General features: G+C 40.7%; 1 protein-coding gene across 4 annotated transcripts; it reads left to right on the top strand.

Annotated features, from left to right (window-relative positions):
• The first annotated feature begins 344 nt into the window (after positions 1–344).
• Positions 345–7,051, top strand: errfi1b (ERBB receptor feedback inhibitor 1b). Of its 4 annotated transcripts, XM_076276695.1 has the most exons (5): positions 346–523; positions 1,584–1,664; positions 3,559–3,749; positions 4,056–4,135; positions 4,769–7,051. In XM_076276695.1, the coding sequence occupies exons 3-5, from the start codon at positions 3,688–3,690 to the stop codon at positions 5,743–5,745; spliced, it is 1,119 nt and encodes a 372-aa protein (XP_076132810.1). In that variant the 5' UTR covers positions 346–523; positions 1,584–1,664; positions 3,559–3,687; the 3' UTR covers positions 5,746–7,051. The 4 variants fall into 4 exon arrangements, with proteins under 4 accessions (XP_076132811.1, XP_076132812.1, XP_076132810.1 ...); XM_076276694.1 differs by lacking the exon at positions 1,584–1,664; XM_076276696.1 differs by lacking the exons at positions 1,584–1,664; positions 4,056–4,135 and having other exon boundaries at positions 345–523.
• Positions 7,052–12,184: the final 5,133 nt, after the last annotated feature.

A 12,184-nucleotide genomic window follows, 5' to 3' on the forward strand; every position in this document is an offset into this window, starting at 1 on the left:
ATTGCTTTATCAAATAATGTAGGACTATGGCATTTATGATATCTTGTATAGATCAGTAGCCTAGAGTAGAGTATTTATCTAATGTGTGCATGTAATCAATCTATCCTTTCTATCAATCAATCAAACAAACAAACGATCTATCTATCTATCTATCTATCTATCTATCTATCTATCTAGAGAAGATTTTGTTGGTTACAGATATATTTTCTAATTTACGTTATTCCATTATTCATTGAGCAAATTAAAACCAGCCGTGGATTTGTACGTGCAGCGCGATACACAGATGACGCTGAAATGTGTTATTCACGGTGTCTTTAAGACCGCGGGTGGAGCTACGTCAGAGGGCCAGTGCTTATAAAAGCTCTCGGAAACTTCAGACACTGAAAGAATGGAGCCGAAATAAATCGTTTTAAACGGAGTACACGTGAACATTGTCAACAGCTTTCTAAGATTATCTGACAGAACAGGAGATCTACAAACAATTCGGGAGAAACTTCATGATCTTCCAGATGTTATCGCTCTGGTGAGAAGGAGCGCTTAATTTTGTTGACAAGATATTTCACTATGTAGACAAGCTACCAGGTCTTGAACAACGTCACTTAGGTCATATAGCGTATTACACAATCACGAGTTCTGGTGTTTTAGTCTGTAATGTGTAAAAGTAATTATTTTCAGTCATTCAGTCATTTCAGTTAACTGTATGATTCATATTTGCTTAGAGGAACGTGATGCATTATTTGACCGGCGCGTTTGTATGCCTATTAGCATGAGAAAATGTAATACGGCAAAGTTTTGTAAATTCAAATGAACTTTTAATTGGAAAAGAGACACAGTGCCCATATCCTTGCCTACGTGTTACCGGAATAATTAGGCTATGGGAAGGAATGAGTCCTACCTGAGTCACACGATTATATGGTCAGCTGTTACAATGTAGCAGGGCGTGTGTAACAATGACTTGTATAGTGATGGACTTGCTCTTCAGGTTAAAGGGGGTGGGGGCGGATGTCGAGTTACAATTGCCTAGGTGCCACAATATTTCATAAGAATAGATTGTTTACAAAGTGTACAAATATCACCCTTACATGGGCAACTGTACAGTTTGTATCTGTCTGACTGCAGTGAAATGTACTCATCATGACAATATTGATCATAGAGGTCCTGGCCATTAGGGTCACCATTACCTTTTTATAAATACATGTAGGTATATTTATAGAATTCTATTTCTATTTCACTGTTGAATTAAATGGGCCAAGATAACTTAATAACTTACTTGTACATGTAGGCCGAAAGCTAACTGTTAAATGATATATTCATCAATGTTACAATTTTAAAAGTGACAAAATATACTTGAAAGACTTTTCTTTGTTACAATGAAAGACCACCTGTTGAAGCAATGGATTGTGATTAAGGTGTTGGTGTAGACTTGTCCTCCACCCAAAGCAGTTTAACAATGTATGTTAGCTGTTCCATTGTTATAGACCGCAATGACTGACTGCTCTAGCTCCCATTCTGCATTTTTTCCCTTAAAAGGTGACACCAGTCATTGTCAACACCTGATTGTGATTCTGTTGCTTTTTTGCCAGTACCTCCGTTACCCCTGGATGTCTCCATGGCAAAGCCAGAGCTCTGACCTCATGGGAGAGTTCTTTTCAGTTTTCGAAAATGTGAGGGCTTTTCTTTACAACAATGATACAAAGGGCCATTCATGCCCCCAAAGTGCACCCATTCATACACATTGAGTTGTTTGCTGGTAGAATTGATTATTGCTAGGTTCTTCTTCCTCTCTCGGAGATATTTGACTTAGGCTGAAGTTGAGGCTCACCGCATGTGATGAGTTGCACAATATGTCTCAGTATTTTATTCACATCCGAGGATGTGGTCCTTGGTCATTTCACATTTAGAAAAGAAATATTTTGGAAATGGGTTATAAGATGTTTGCTTTCCACTGTATAGGCTATTGCATGCTATTGCCATATTGTGCATACCGCGCTCACACCTGTCTTGCTGTTACTGGACCCTTCGGAAATAGCTTTTTCCACTAGTACTTACTATGGCTTAATTTTGATCTCTCTGTAGTTCCAGAGTTTCGTATATTTAAGCGTTACTCTACATGAATGCCACTTGATTGATATTCCCTATGCAAGGTTGATATTTCATGACTAAATCAACTCAAATGTGAAACTAAAGCATTTATGACAGCCACCTACCTTGACAGTAACCTGACACTTAGTTTACTAAATGCAGGACTTTTCACAGTGAAGGCCATGGCTTTTTCTGTCAGTGTGAAAGGGGACAATTGGCTTGAGATATCTTCTCCTGTTGTAGAATCAAAAGTCCACAGCACCGTCAGACACACAATTTTTTAAAATGTATATATTAAGCCAAAAATGTATATATAATCCAAATTGGTCAAAGTATCTAACATTAACATTTTTATGTTATTAGATCATAGGCTACCTTTAGTCTTTTGTTCAACTGCTCCTAGTTTTAAGATTTTCTATTGTTACAGGCAAATAAGAGAATAATAGACTTTAATATATTTTCACAATGTCTCTATTTGGCCTGCATTCTTGAATGGTGAAGCTCAAACAAATGGTGATTTATTACTGAGGTGACTCTGTGCACGAGCATGCTTTTGTGTGTGTGTGTGTGTGTGTGTGTGTGTGTGTGTGTGTGTGTGTGTGTGTGTGTGTGTGTGTGTGCGAGAGAGAGTGCGTGTCATCTAGAGGCTCATGTTTAAAAGACTGGCCCAGGGTGGGAGAGTCGCAGGCACAGTCATTCCAAGCGTTTGTCATTCCACAGTCTGTAGGGCTGTGAGGAGAAATGTTGCACAATTGCCCTGTTGAAAGGGGGAGAGAGAGAGAGAGAGAGAGAGAGAGAGAGAGGGGGGGGGAGAGAGAGAGGTAGAGAGAGAAAGAGAGAGAGAGAGAGGGAGGAGAGAGAGAGAGGGGGGGAAGGAGAGAGAGAGAGAGAGGGGGGGGGGAGAGAGAGAGGTAGAGAGAGAAAGAGAGAGAGAGAGGGAGGAGAGAGAGAGAGAGAGAGAGAGAGAGAGAGAGGGGGAGGAGAGAGGGAGGGAGAGAGAGAGAGGTAGAGAAAGAGAGAGAGGTAGAGAGAGAGAGGGAGGAGAGAGAGAGAGAGAGAGAGAGAGAAAGAAGAGAGAGAGAGAGAGAGAGAGAGAGAGAAGAGAGAGAGAGAGAAGAGAGAGTTGAGAGTTGTAATTACTGCAGAGGCAGGCTGGTAGGCCTGAACAAGTGAAGGAGGGGAAGGGGGCTGTGCTAAAGCATGCCCACCAGTGACCTCAGGGTTGCGCAATTACCATGCTTCAAACAAGTTTCCCTCAGTTTTGATGTACAAAGGGTGAGAAGCCAAATGTGCTCGGGATGGCTTCTAGGAAAGGCTTCCCCTCTTCCTCTCATGTTACAGACATGCGTGGGGGTGCCGGGATACACAAGGGAAATGTAGTGGCTTGAAGAAAACATTTGTAATTTCTCCTCTTTTTTTTCTTTCTCTCTCTCTCTCTCTCTGTTCTTTCCCTTCTTGCTTGCTTTGTTCCACCAGGTTGGCCAGAAGCGCTCTCTCGTGATTTGAACAAAAGTGGTTGATGATTGATGGGTTCCTCAAATAATGATGAATTTTAAGTGCATCGGCACCTGCAGTTCCCGTGTCGCTTGGAGACTCCTCTAATACATGGAGGTGTGTTTCAGCATGGCCACAGCCAAACCCTTCTGGGATCCTCATGAAACAAACAAGTGAGTTTCTAAGTCCCACAGATCAGTCAGCCGTGCTATAGACATTGAACCAGCACACATGCATTTGGCTTTGCTTCAGAGCTCAACCATGCTATAGAAATTTAAACTAGCATTTCACTTGGTCGGTTGAACTCGCAGGCCTCATAATGTGTTTGTTTACTGGTCATAGACTTCCTCAGTCTTTTTGTTCACTTTCTTAGGTTCTGATTTATTAAAGGCATTTCTTTTAATAAAATATCTGAGGCATGTGCAGGATAAACAAACTTTGTCGTATAGCTGAAAGAGTATTTCCCTCTCTTGTTTCAGCTTGTACTTTTGCCTTGATGCGGAAACCATGGAACAGAATTTCAGAACACACTACAGAGACTCCTCTATGGGATATGAGGGTAAGGGGGGGGGGGGCTTCACACTTATTTTCTGTTTGGTTAGTCAACGTTTAACATCCGGACTTATGGAGAGGTGGACGCGTATCACTGTCTTGTTACTTTTTGTTCCCAAGCCTGCAGCGGATGTTTCTCAGGAAGTTTGGAACGTTATGGGAAGCTCAGAGATTGTCACTTGCATGGCTGATAACTCATTTCAAGAACAATAAATAGGATGTTGAGACTGGTGGCTTATTTTGCACTGGAGATATGGCTGTTGGCCCTTGTGACAAACACATTTTTGTTTGTCATATTGAATGGTTGCCCTATTTATTTTGATGTTTGTCAGGGGATAATATTCTATGAGACTTTATGAATGAATATGCTTTTTTCACATTTCATCTAGTGTTTATTTTTCCATACATTATAAACGTGTAATTGCAATGGCATCATGTTGCATAAATATTTATTGAACTCAGCATTTGACATGAAAGTTGCTCAAAGATTTGCTTAATTTTGTTATACACTGCCCTGGCATTTTTAAAAAGGCATTCGTAAAAAAAAAAAAAACATATTCCTATTGATCTCTCATTCAGAGTGATCTTCAAACCTCCTGATTTCCTGTTCCTCACTGAGTGTTTTCTTATTTGTCACCAGAAAGCTCCATGCCAAGTTATCAGGAGGGTGACCAGGTGGTCCCTTCATTCAAAAGACTGTCTGTGTACGAGCCCATTCCCCCGCACTCTTCTCGGAGAGCCACCAAGCCGCTACCTCCTCTCCCGGACCCGTCCGACCTGTCCTCAGACGAAGGGGTGGACAACGAGGTGGAGTTCTTCACCAGCGCGGATGACCGGCAGTGTCTGGTGCCGGAGCACCGCCCCAAGGCTCTGGCCTTTCGGTACGCTGCGCCCGGCCGACGCAGCTACCGGGGCTGCGGTCAGGTCAACTATGCCTACTACGAGGGCGCCAAGTCTGCCTGCGCTCAGGGCCAAGAGAAACTGTACGCCCACAAGCAGCCGCGCGAGCTGCCCCTGCCCAGAGACTGTGCCAGGCAGCCGGACCGGCCCCAGCGCCGGCTGCGTCGGACCCACTCCGGCCCCGCTGGCTCCTTTAAGACGGCCAGCCTGAGGCTGTTCGGCCACGGCCAGCTGCAGGACAAGCCCGAGGTCCCGCCGCGCGTTCCCATCCCACCGCTTCCTGCCAAGAGCTCGGAGCTCCGCCACCGCTGGTCCGCATTAGTCCCACCGGCGCCGCCCAGTGATGGCGACGACGACAACGACAACGACAAGCCGCCTGAGGTCCCCCCTCGGGAGCCCATCCCGCGAAGCTACGGCCGCACCCCGAGCCCCAAGAGCCTCCCCATCTATGTCAACGGGGTGATGCCTCCCACACAGAGCTTCGCTCCCAACCCCAAGTACGTCAGCAAGGCCCAGCCCCGGGCCCCCCACAGGGCCCCCCACGAGGCCGTGACCCCATCCCACAACCCCTGCATACTGCCCATCATGGAGGACGGCAAAAAAGCCAGCACCACCCATTACTTCCTCCTTCCCCATCGGCCGGCCTACTTGGACCGCTATGCCAGATTTTTCAGGGAGACTGAGTGCGAAACGACGGCTGAGGAGGGTTGCAGCTGAGAGCGGAGATATCTATAACAGACAGAACTCATCCGTCCACTTGATGTAAAAAAAAGGACACAACGAGCTCTTATAAACCTATATTTGTACAGGTTCCTCAACTCATAGCTCGCTGATGCCCCACACTACTTAGGGTATTGTAAAATAACTGACATCACATTTGCTGGAAATTTACCAAGCCAATTTTTTTCCCACTTTTTAAGTTTCATTGGCCAGTGTCATCTTCTTTTCATATTTAACCTTTTTGTTTTTACTGCATCATCATGACAAGTATTAAAATTATGATTTACATTTATTCTATTTTATATCATAGTGTTTGAAGATAATGGTTAAGTGTATGCAAAGAGTGTCAAAAGCTGGTATAAGCTGGTCTTCTACCAAAACATTTTCATTGTTCAACAAACTGCTACATAAGAAGTATTTTAGTATGGTGCTTTGTACGACATGAAGTAGTTGTTCACGTTAGTGTGTAACTTAGCTGTACAGAATGTCTGTGTCTACCATGTTCATGGTAAGAATATAATGGCAAACACTATGAGCTGTTTAGATGGTATTGATCCGTGTATTATACTTTATAACTTATCACTACTGATCACTAGCACTCAAGGTGCTTTTTTTGTTTTTGTTTTTATGATTAATCGTTGCATATTTATGATGGTCAAGTATATGTCAAGTGGATAAGTTGTTTTTGCAAGTCATTGAAGTTGCATAATTGTTTTTTTTGTCTAGATGCTCTTGCTATATACTGTCGGTTAATGGTTGACTGGTACAAACATGTTTTGTTAATGTTTATGTGAAGAATAATTTACGTGTAAGTGCTCAACAAGGGGGCCAACAGAACGAGTTTGCTCTGATAGTCACTGCATCATAACTATATGAATCAGGACTGCAGCAAGCTGTCATGCACAAACGACCATTTTTGCCTTCTTAATGTGATTCATGAATCTTCATGATCCCTGATGTCTCTCTCCACTTGGCACCTCAGTGCCTGGGTTGAAGAATTATTTGTTATATAGTGTTTTTTCCACGTCTGATTTTGATTTTGACAGTGGTCTACAAATTAAATAATATATTATATTCTAATTATTTTTCTCTTTTGAGGTCTCAGTGGTTTACATTAGTCCTCATGTTTCTCTCTGTTCACAGTGGAGTTTTCATCCATCTTAAATGAAGGAATATGTTTTAAATATGTCGAGCGTTTATGTATGTTGAGTGTTGTCTGAACATATGTACAGTACCCCTGCTTTTGGGGAAACATGCAAAACACTATATTCATTATATATTTAAGGCAATAAAATAACTTATCCTCAAATTGTGGCCATATCTATGTTTGGTCTTGTTTTGTTTCACATATGTGTTTTGTTTTGTTGTTTTTAGTGACTATATTACACAAGCATGACACGGAACCCCCAAGTGATCCCACACAGGAAGCAGTAACATACTTATCACAGTTATCACACATACTAAACACTTACGTTTAGCTGTTTTTCCTGTTTTTAGGTAAACTCAAGCCATTTTTCAGGCCACTATCTCTATGTGAAGATAAACAGCGAGGTCATGACTGGCATCACCCTGCCAGTGCTGGCTTATCTTAGTGTAGCACTTCCCCATTGATTGAATGGTCAGCTTTGTGTAACTTTTGTGCTTCAGAATCATGCCCACAGACTCAAAGCTTCGGGGCAATGATAGTATTTTCAATGACCAAATACATTTTGAGTGCTTTATTCTACAAACAAGAATGTTATCATCCAGATTGATTTTCTTAAGATTTGCACCGATATGTGTGTGCTACTGAATACAGAATGCTTTTTCTACTTTATACCCTATATATGGAATTACAGCTAAATCACCATAGCACATGAAGGTTTCAATTTCAACATTATTGAATTGCCTACCATGACACATTTTACCACATACAAATTAGTGAGCACATGGTAGGCTTGTTAGATCACAAAAATGAAAACCAAATAAAAGAAAAACTGGTTGCTTTTGCTTTCTCAGGGCTAGGATGAAAGGGAGGGAAATCAAATAATCTAGAAAGATTAAGCCTAAAATCAAGTCATTTGGAGTGGTTAAAAGCCTAAAAGCCAACTTTTGTTATATTTACGTACAATTTCCAATATATTGATTCTTTCCTGACGAGTAAATGTCATGGTATAGGTAAATATTGTATTAGATTATCATAGATACCTATATTTAAGACTGGAACAATAGCACCACCTTGTGGAAGCCCACCTTTGTCCAGGTTACTCTAGCAGCATTACTTTTCCTCTACTGCCTCCTACGGGTGGATAACTAATGTTGCAGTAAAAAGTGTTTTTTTGGTTGCAATAAATAGACCATTGATTTGACATTGAATACTGAATATTTACATATTTACTTTCTATGCCACCAGTGCACTCCAAAATTTCCATCCATATTTTTCAGTGTGTTTCCTGAGTGTGTAGTTTGTAGAATGTCTAAGGTAGCTGGGTGTTATGTTCTACATGTCCTGCAGGGAGCACTAGAACACAGGGATTATAGATAAAGGAGTACAATTTCAAATGAGGTGTACCAGAGGTTCATTTTCAAATCAACTAGACATTACATTCCAATGTGACATTTCATAACAATATATTCACTGGAGATAATAGCACTGTAGTCCTTTTTCAGAACCTTGGACTTATAGAGTGCGTATAGAGTAGAATAGAGTAGTGTGTAGACCAGAGGGCCTCTACCATCCCATACAAAAGGGATGTTGAAAGTAAGACCTCTTCTTCTTTATCTTGCTTATGTCTCCTAGAAACGATTTAGAAGGACGTCTAGGAGAAATAGGTTAGAATTCAGTCATCTCTAAATAAAAGCTGATCTATTTCTGGGAGACAGAGACGAGACTGCTGTAACATTTTCCTCTGGGATGGCAGTCACCTGTGGCTCTCTCATGGCTTTAGTTTGTAGCGGTGTCCTCTCATCTGTGATTAATCAATGACATTTTCTCTCATGTTCATTTCGCTCTCATCTAGGGAGCATGTACGGCCAAACAGCAAGCTGGCTTCAAATCAACTCTCTTTCACATATCCAGACTTTTGCCATTCAAGACTGCCGTCAGTTATGAACATCTTAGACTACACTTATTTATCACAACAGAGGAGAGAAAATATTTAAATGTTTCATGATACAAATAGCAAACATTCATTTCTGATTCAGGGAATTACCTACAACCATGGATGGACAAAAATACATCAAATGTATTGAAACAAGATAATATTCTAGTTGTAAGAGTGCCAAAATAAAACACAAAACAGTATCAAGAACATGTATAAAAATCAACTATAGCATTTTGAATTTGGATTTTTTGACAATACAACAATATATTTCCAAGGCAAACTGATGCCATACCACAAACCAGGGGCAGCCGTGGCCTACTGGTTAGCGCTTCGGACTTGTAACCGGAGGGTTGCCGGTTTGAACCCCAACCAGTAGGCACGGCTGAAGTGCCCTTGAGCAAGGCACCTAACCCCTCACTGCTCCCCGAGCACCGCTGTTGTTGCAGGCAGCTCACTGCGCCCGGATCAGTGTGTGCTTCACCTCACTGTGTGTTCACTGTGTGCTGAGTGTGTTTCACTAATTCACAGATTGGATAATTCAGAGATTTCCCTCACGAGATCAAAAGAGTATATATACTTATACTATGACCTCCTCTCTAGAAGTAAGCATATTTGATATTTTACAGCTTTTAACTACCTATCAAGACACTAAAAAAAATTTGAGAGCACTGCATTTTTATGGGGAACATTCAAGGCAGCTAGGAAACTGCAGTAATGCCAAGAAGGTTAAAGACATAACAACTTTCTTCTCATCACCACAGAGAACAAAAAACACAATGCCTGCAAAATGTCACATGCAGGTGACATGGATGGCCTGCACCGTCAGACACAAACTTGATCACTTTTGTCCGTTATTGTTGAGCAGGTCTTGTCATCTTGACTACAAATTGGCCTTTTTACACTGAATCAGGGATGAGAAACACCAACTGTTCACTCACAGTGTGTGCTAAATAAGCATGGAAAAACTCATCCCACCCAAAGATACATGCAGATGCATGTTTGACATGTATGGAGTTTTAGGGAAAGTATTTGAATGAAAAAAAAAATACAGCAACATCATAGTATTCTTATAATAATTGGTGTACGCCTGGGGGCTTTCAAACGTGTCATGCAATTACTATCACCACCACATACCATGAGTAAACAAACCAGACCTAACCAGACAGATGTAACACCCAGAGTACAATCGGGTACAATTCTTATTACTTATTTGTCTTGCACACTTACTTGCAATTCATTAATCCATCCATCCATCTATCCATCCATCCTTTTTACACCCTTTTTTAATAAAACATATCAAGAACTAAAGCAAGGATGCAATGAAGAATCAAGTGCAGACATACATGAGAAATGAAATGTGCATATACAGTACCCTCCATAATTATTGGCACCTCTGCTAAAGTTGACAAAAAACCGGTATAAAAAATAATCTGAGAAAAAGGAAAACATAACAAAAACATGTTACTCACAATTATTGGCAACCCTGCTTGTAGTCCCTTCTTAAGCCTCCCTTTGCCAATAAAACAGCTTGTAATATTCTCCTGTGACACCCCATAAAGTTGGAGAATACAAAGCAAGGGAAGACCGTTCGTCTTTACAAAATCTCCCCAGATCGTCCAGATTCCTAGGTCCACACTTGTGCATTCTCCTCTTTGACTCACCCCACTGTTTTTCTATGGAGTTTAGATTAGGGAACTAAGATGGCAATGTCTAAAGCTTGATTTTGTTTTGGTTCATTGACCTGATGAATGATCCAATCAGGACCAACTTTTAGTGTCTTGGCAGAGCTTGACAGATTTCCTTTGAAAATGTTCAGGTTTTTCTTGATGTTCATGATACCATGTACCTTAATTAGGTTCCTAAGGCCTTTCCTCCCTAGGCATAGGGTTCTTTTCAGTATAGCTATTCTGTACGCCAAACACACCTAAAGTGTTTCTAGCCAAAGAACGCAATTTTCATTTCATCAACAATAGACCACACTTCCAGACAAAGTCACTGTACCATTCAGTAACTCCTGCCGTTTACATTGGTAATTAAATGACTGGACAGGCTTTTACCCGGCATGCCCTCTAAATAATATATTAGCCGTGAGGTCACTTTTTGAACTCTGATTAAGTTAAATACATTTAAATTAGACAGGAAAAAGCTTCTGTTAGGTTTTGTAGATTTGTCAGGGGTGCCAATAATTGTGAGCAACATGTTTTAGTTAAAAATATTTATTTCTTTATGAGATTTTTCTTTTTCTCAAAATAAATTTGCTTCCCTTCAAGGTTGGATTTTTTCTATTTTTTTTTTCATTGTGAGATTACAATAAATCACCAACAGATTATTCTTTATACCGGTTTTTAGTTAACTTTAGCAGAGGTGCCAATAAGTCTGGAGGATACTGTAATACACTTTAGGGTTATAAGTGCATCTATGGATACACAGGGTAAGGAAATGAGTAAACCAATGGTCACAATGCTTGTGAGTCTGGTTAAGCTGACAGACTGGTATAAAAACTCCTTGCTGGCTTGACCCAACACATTAGAGGCAAGATGATGCTCTTAAGAAGTGTGGTCAAATTTGCTCTATCCAAAGAACACTAAAACTATTTATGAATTAATATTTTTAATTAAATACTGAATGTGTAGCTAAATATAAAATAGTAGTCCATCTCTGCAGATGGCAACATTTGTTTTTTACGCTTTTAAAAAACAAATAAACAAAACAAAAACTACAAACAAAATTTTTGGACATTTCTAGAAACCTCTTTCTACTGACACCTAGGCACTTACATGCCAGTATTAATTTTACATCCAAAATATATTCAAATTCAAATATGTGCACTCAACTTTCTCTAAGCTTTCTCTTAAAATGTATCTAAACTGTGAACACCTTTATTCACATTTTTTCATTTTTTTTTGCTTTTGCTATGATTAATTCAGTGTTCTGGTGGTGCATCACCCTGTTGATGTTTTTTTCGAAAGATGACCAGACTTGCCTGCTGATGATCATCGTCAGAGCAGTCAACAATATCGGTCAGCCCATAATATGAACATTGTGCCAAATAAAGACTGGTTATGTTGTTATTCAACTTAACAGCGTCATAATCACGCCAAGTGTTTTTTGTGAAACCATCTTCGCATGAATGGACACTTCAGAGGACTGTGCAGCAAATGAAATGCATCTTACATGGTTGATCTTCATTGCTTGATCAACAAAATGCGGACATTGATCTCAGGAGGTGCCTCAGCCCCCTTATGAAGGTCTCATGGTCTGTAGGACTCAGAGGCAGGCCTGTGACATAATCGCCTGTGAAAAAACAACTTAGGGATGCTTGCATGACCTGATACAACGCCAGTGCTTTCTGA

Source organism: Alosa pseudoharengus, unplaced genomic scaffold (assembly GCF_046254945.1).
Source record: "Alosa pseudoharengus isolate Yale_2024_CS ecotype anadromous, Long Island Sound unplaced genomic scaffold, YU_APseudo_1.1 YU_APseudo_1.1_scf_9, whole genome shotgun sequence".
Taxonomy (NCBI): domain Eukaryota; kingdom Metazoa; phylum Chordata; class Actinopteri; order Clupeiformes; family Clupeidae; genus Alosa; species Alosa pseudoharengus.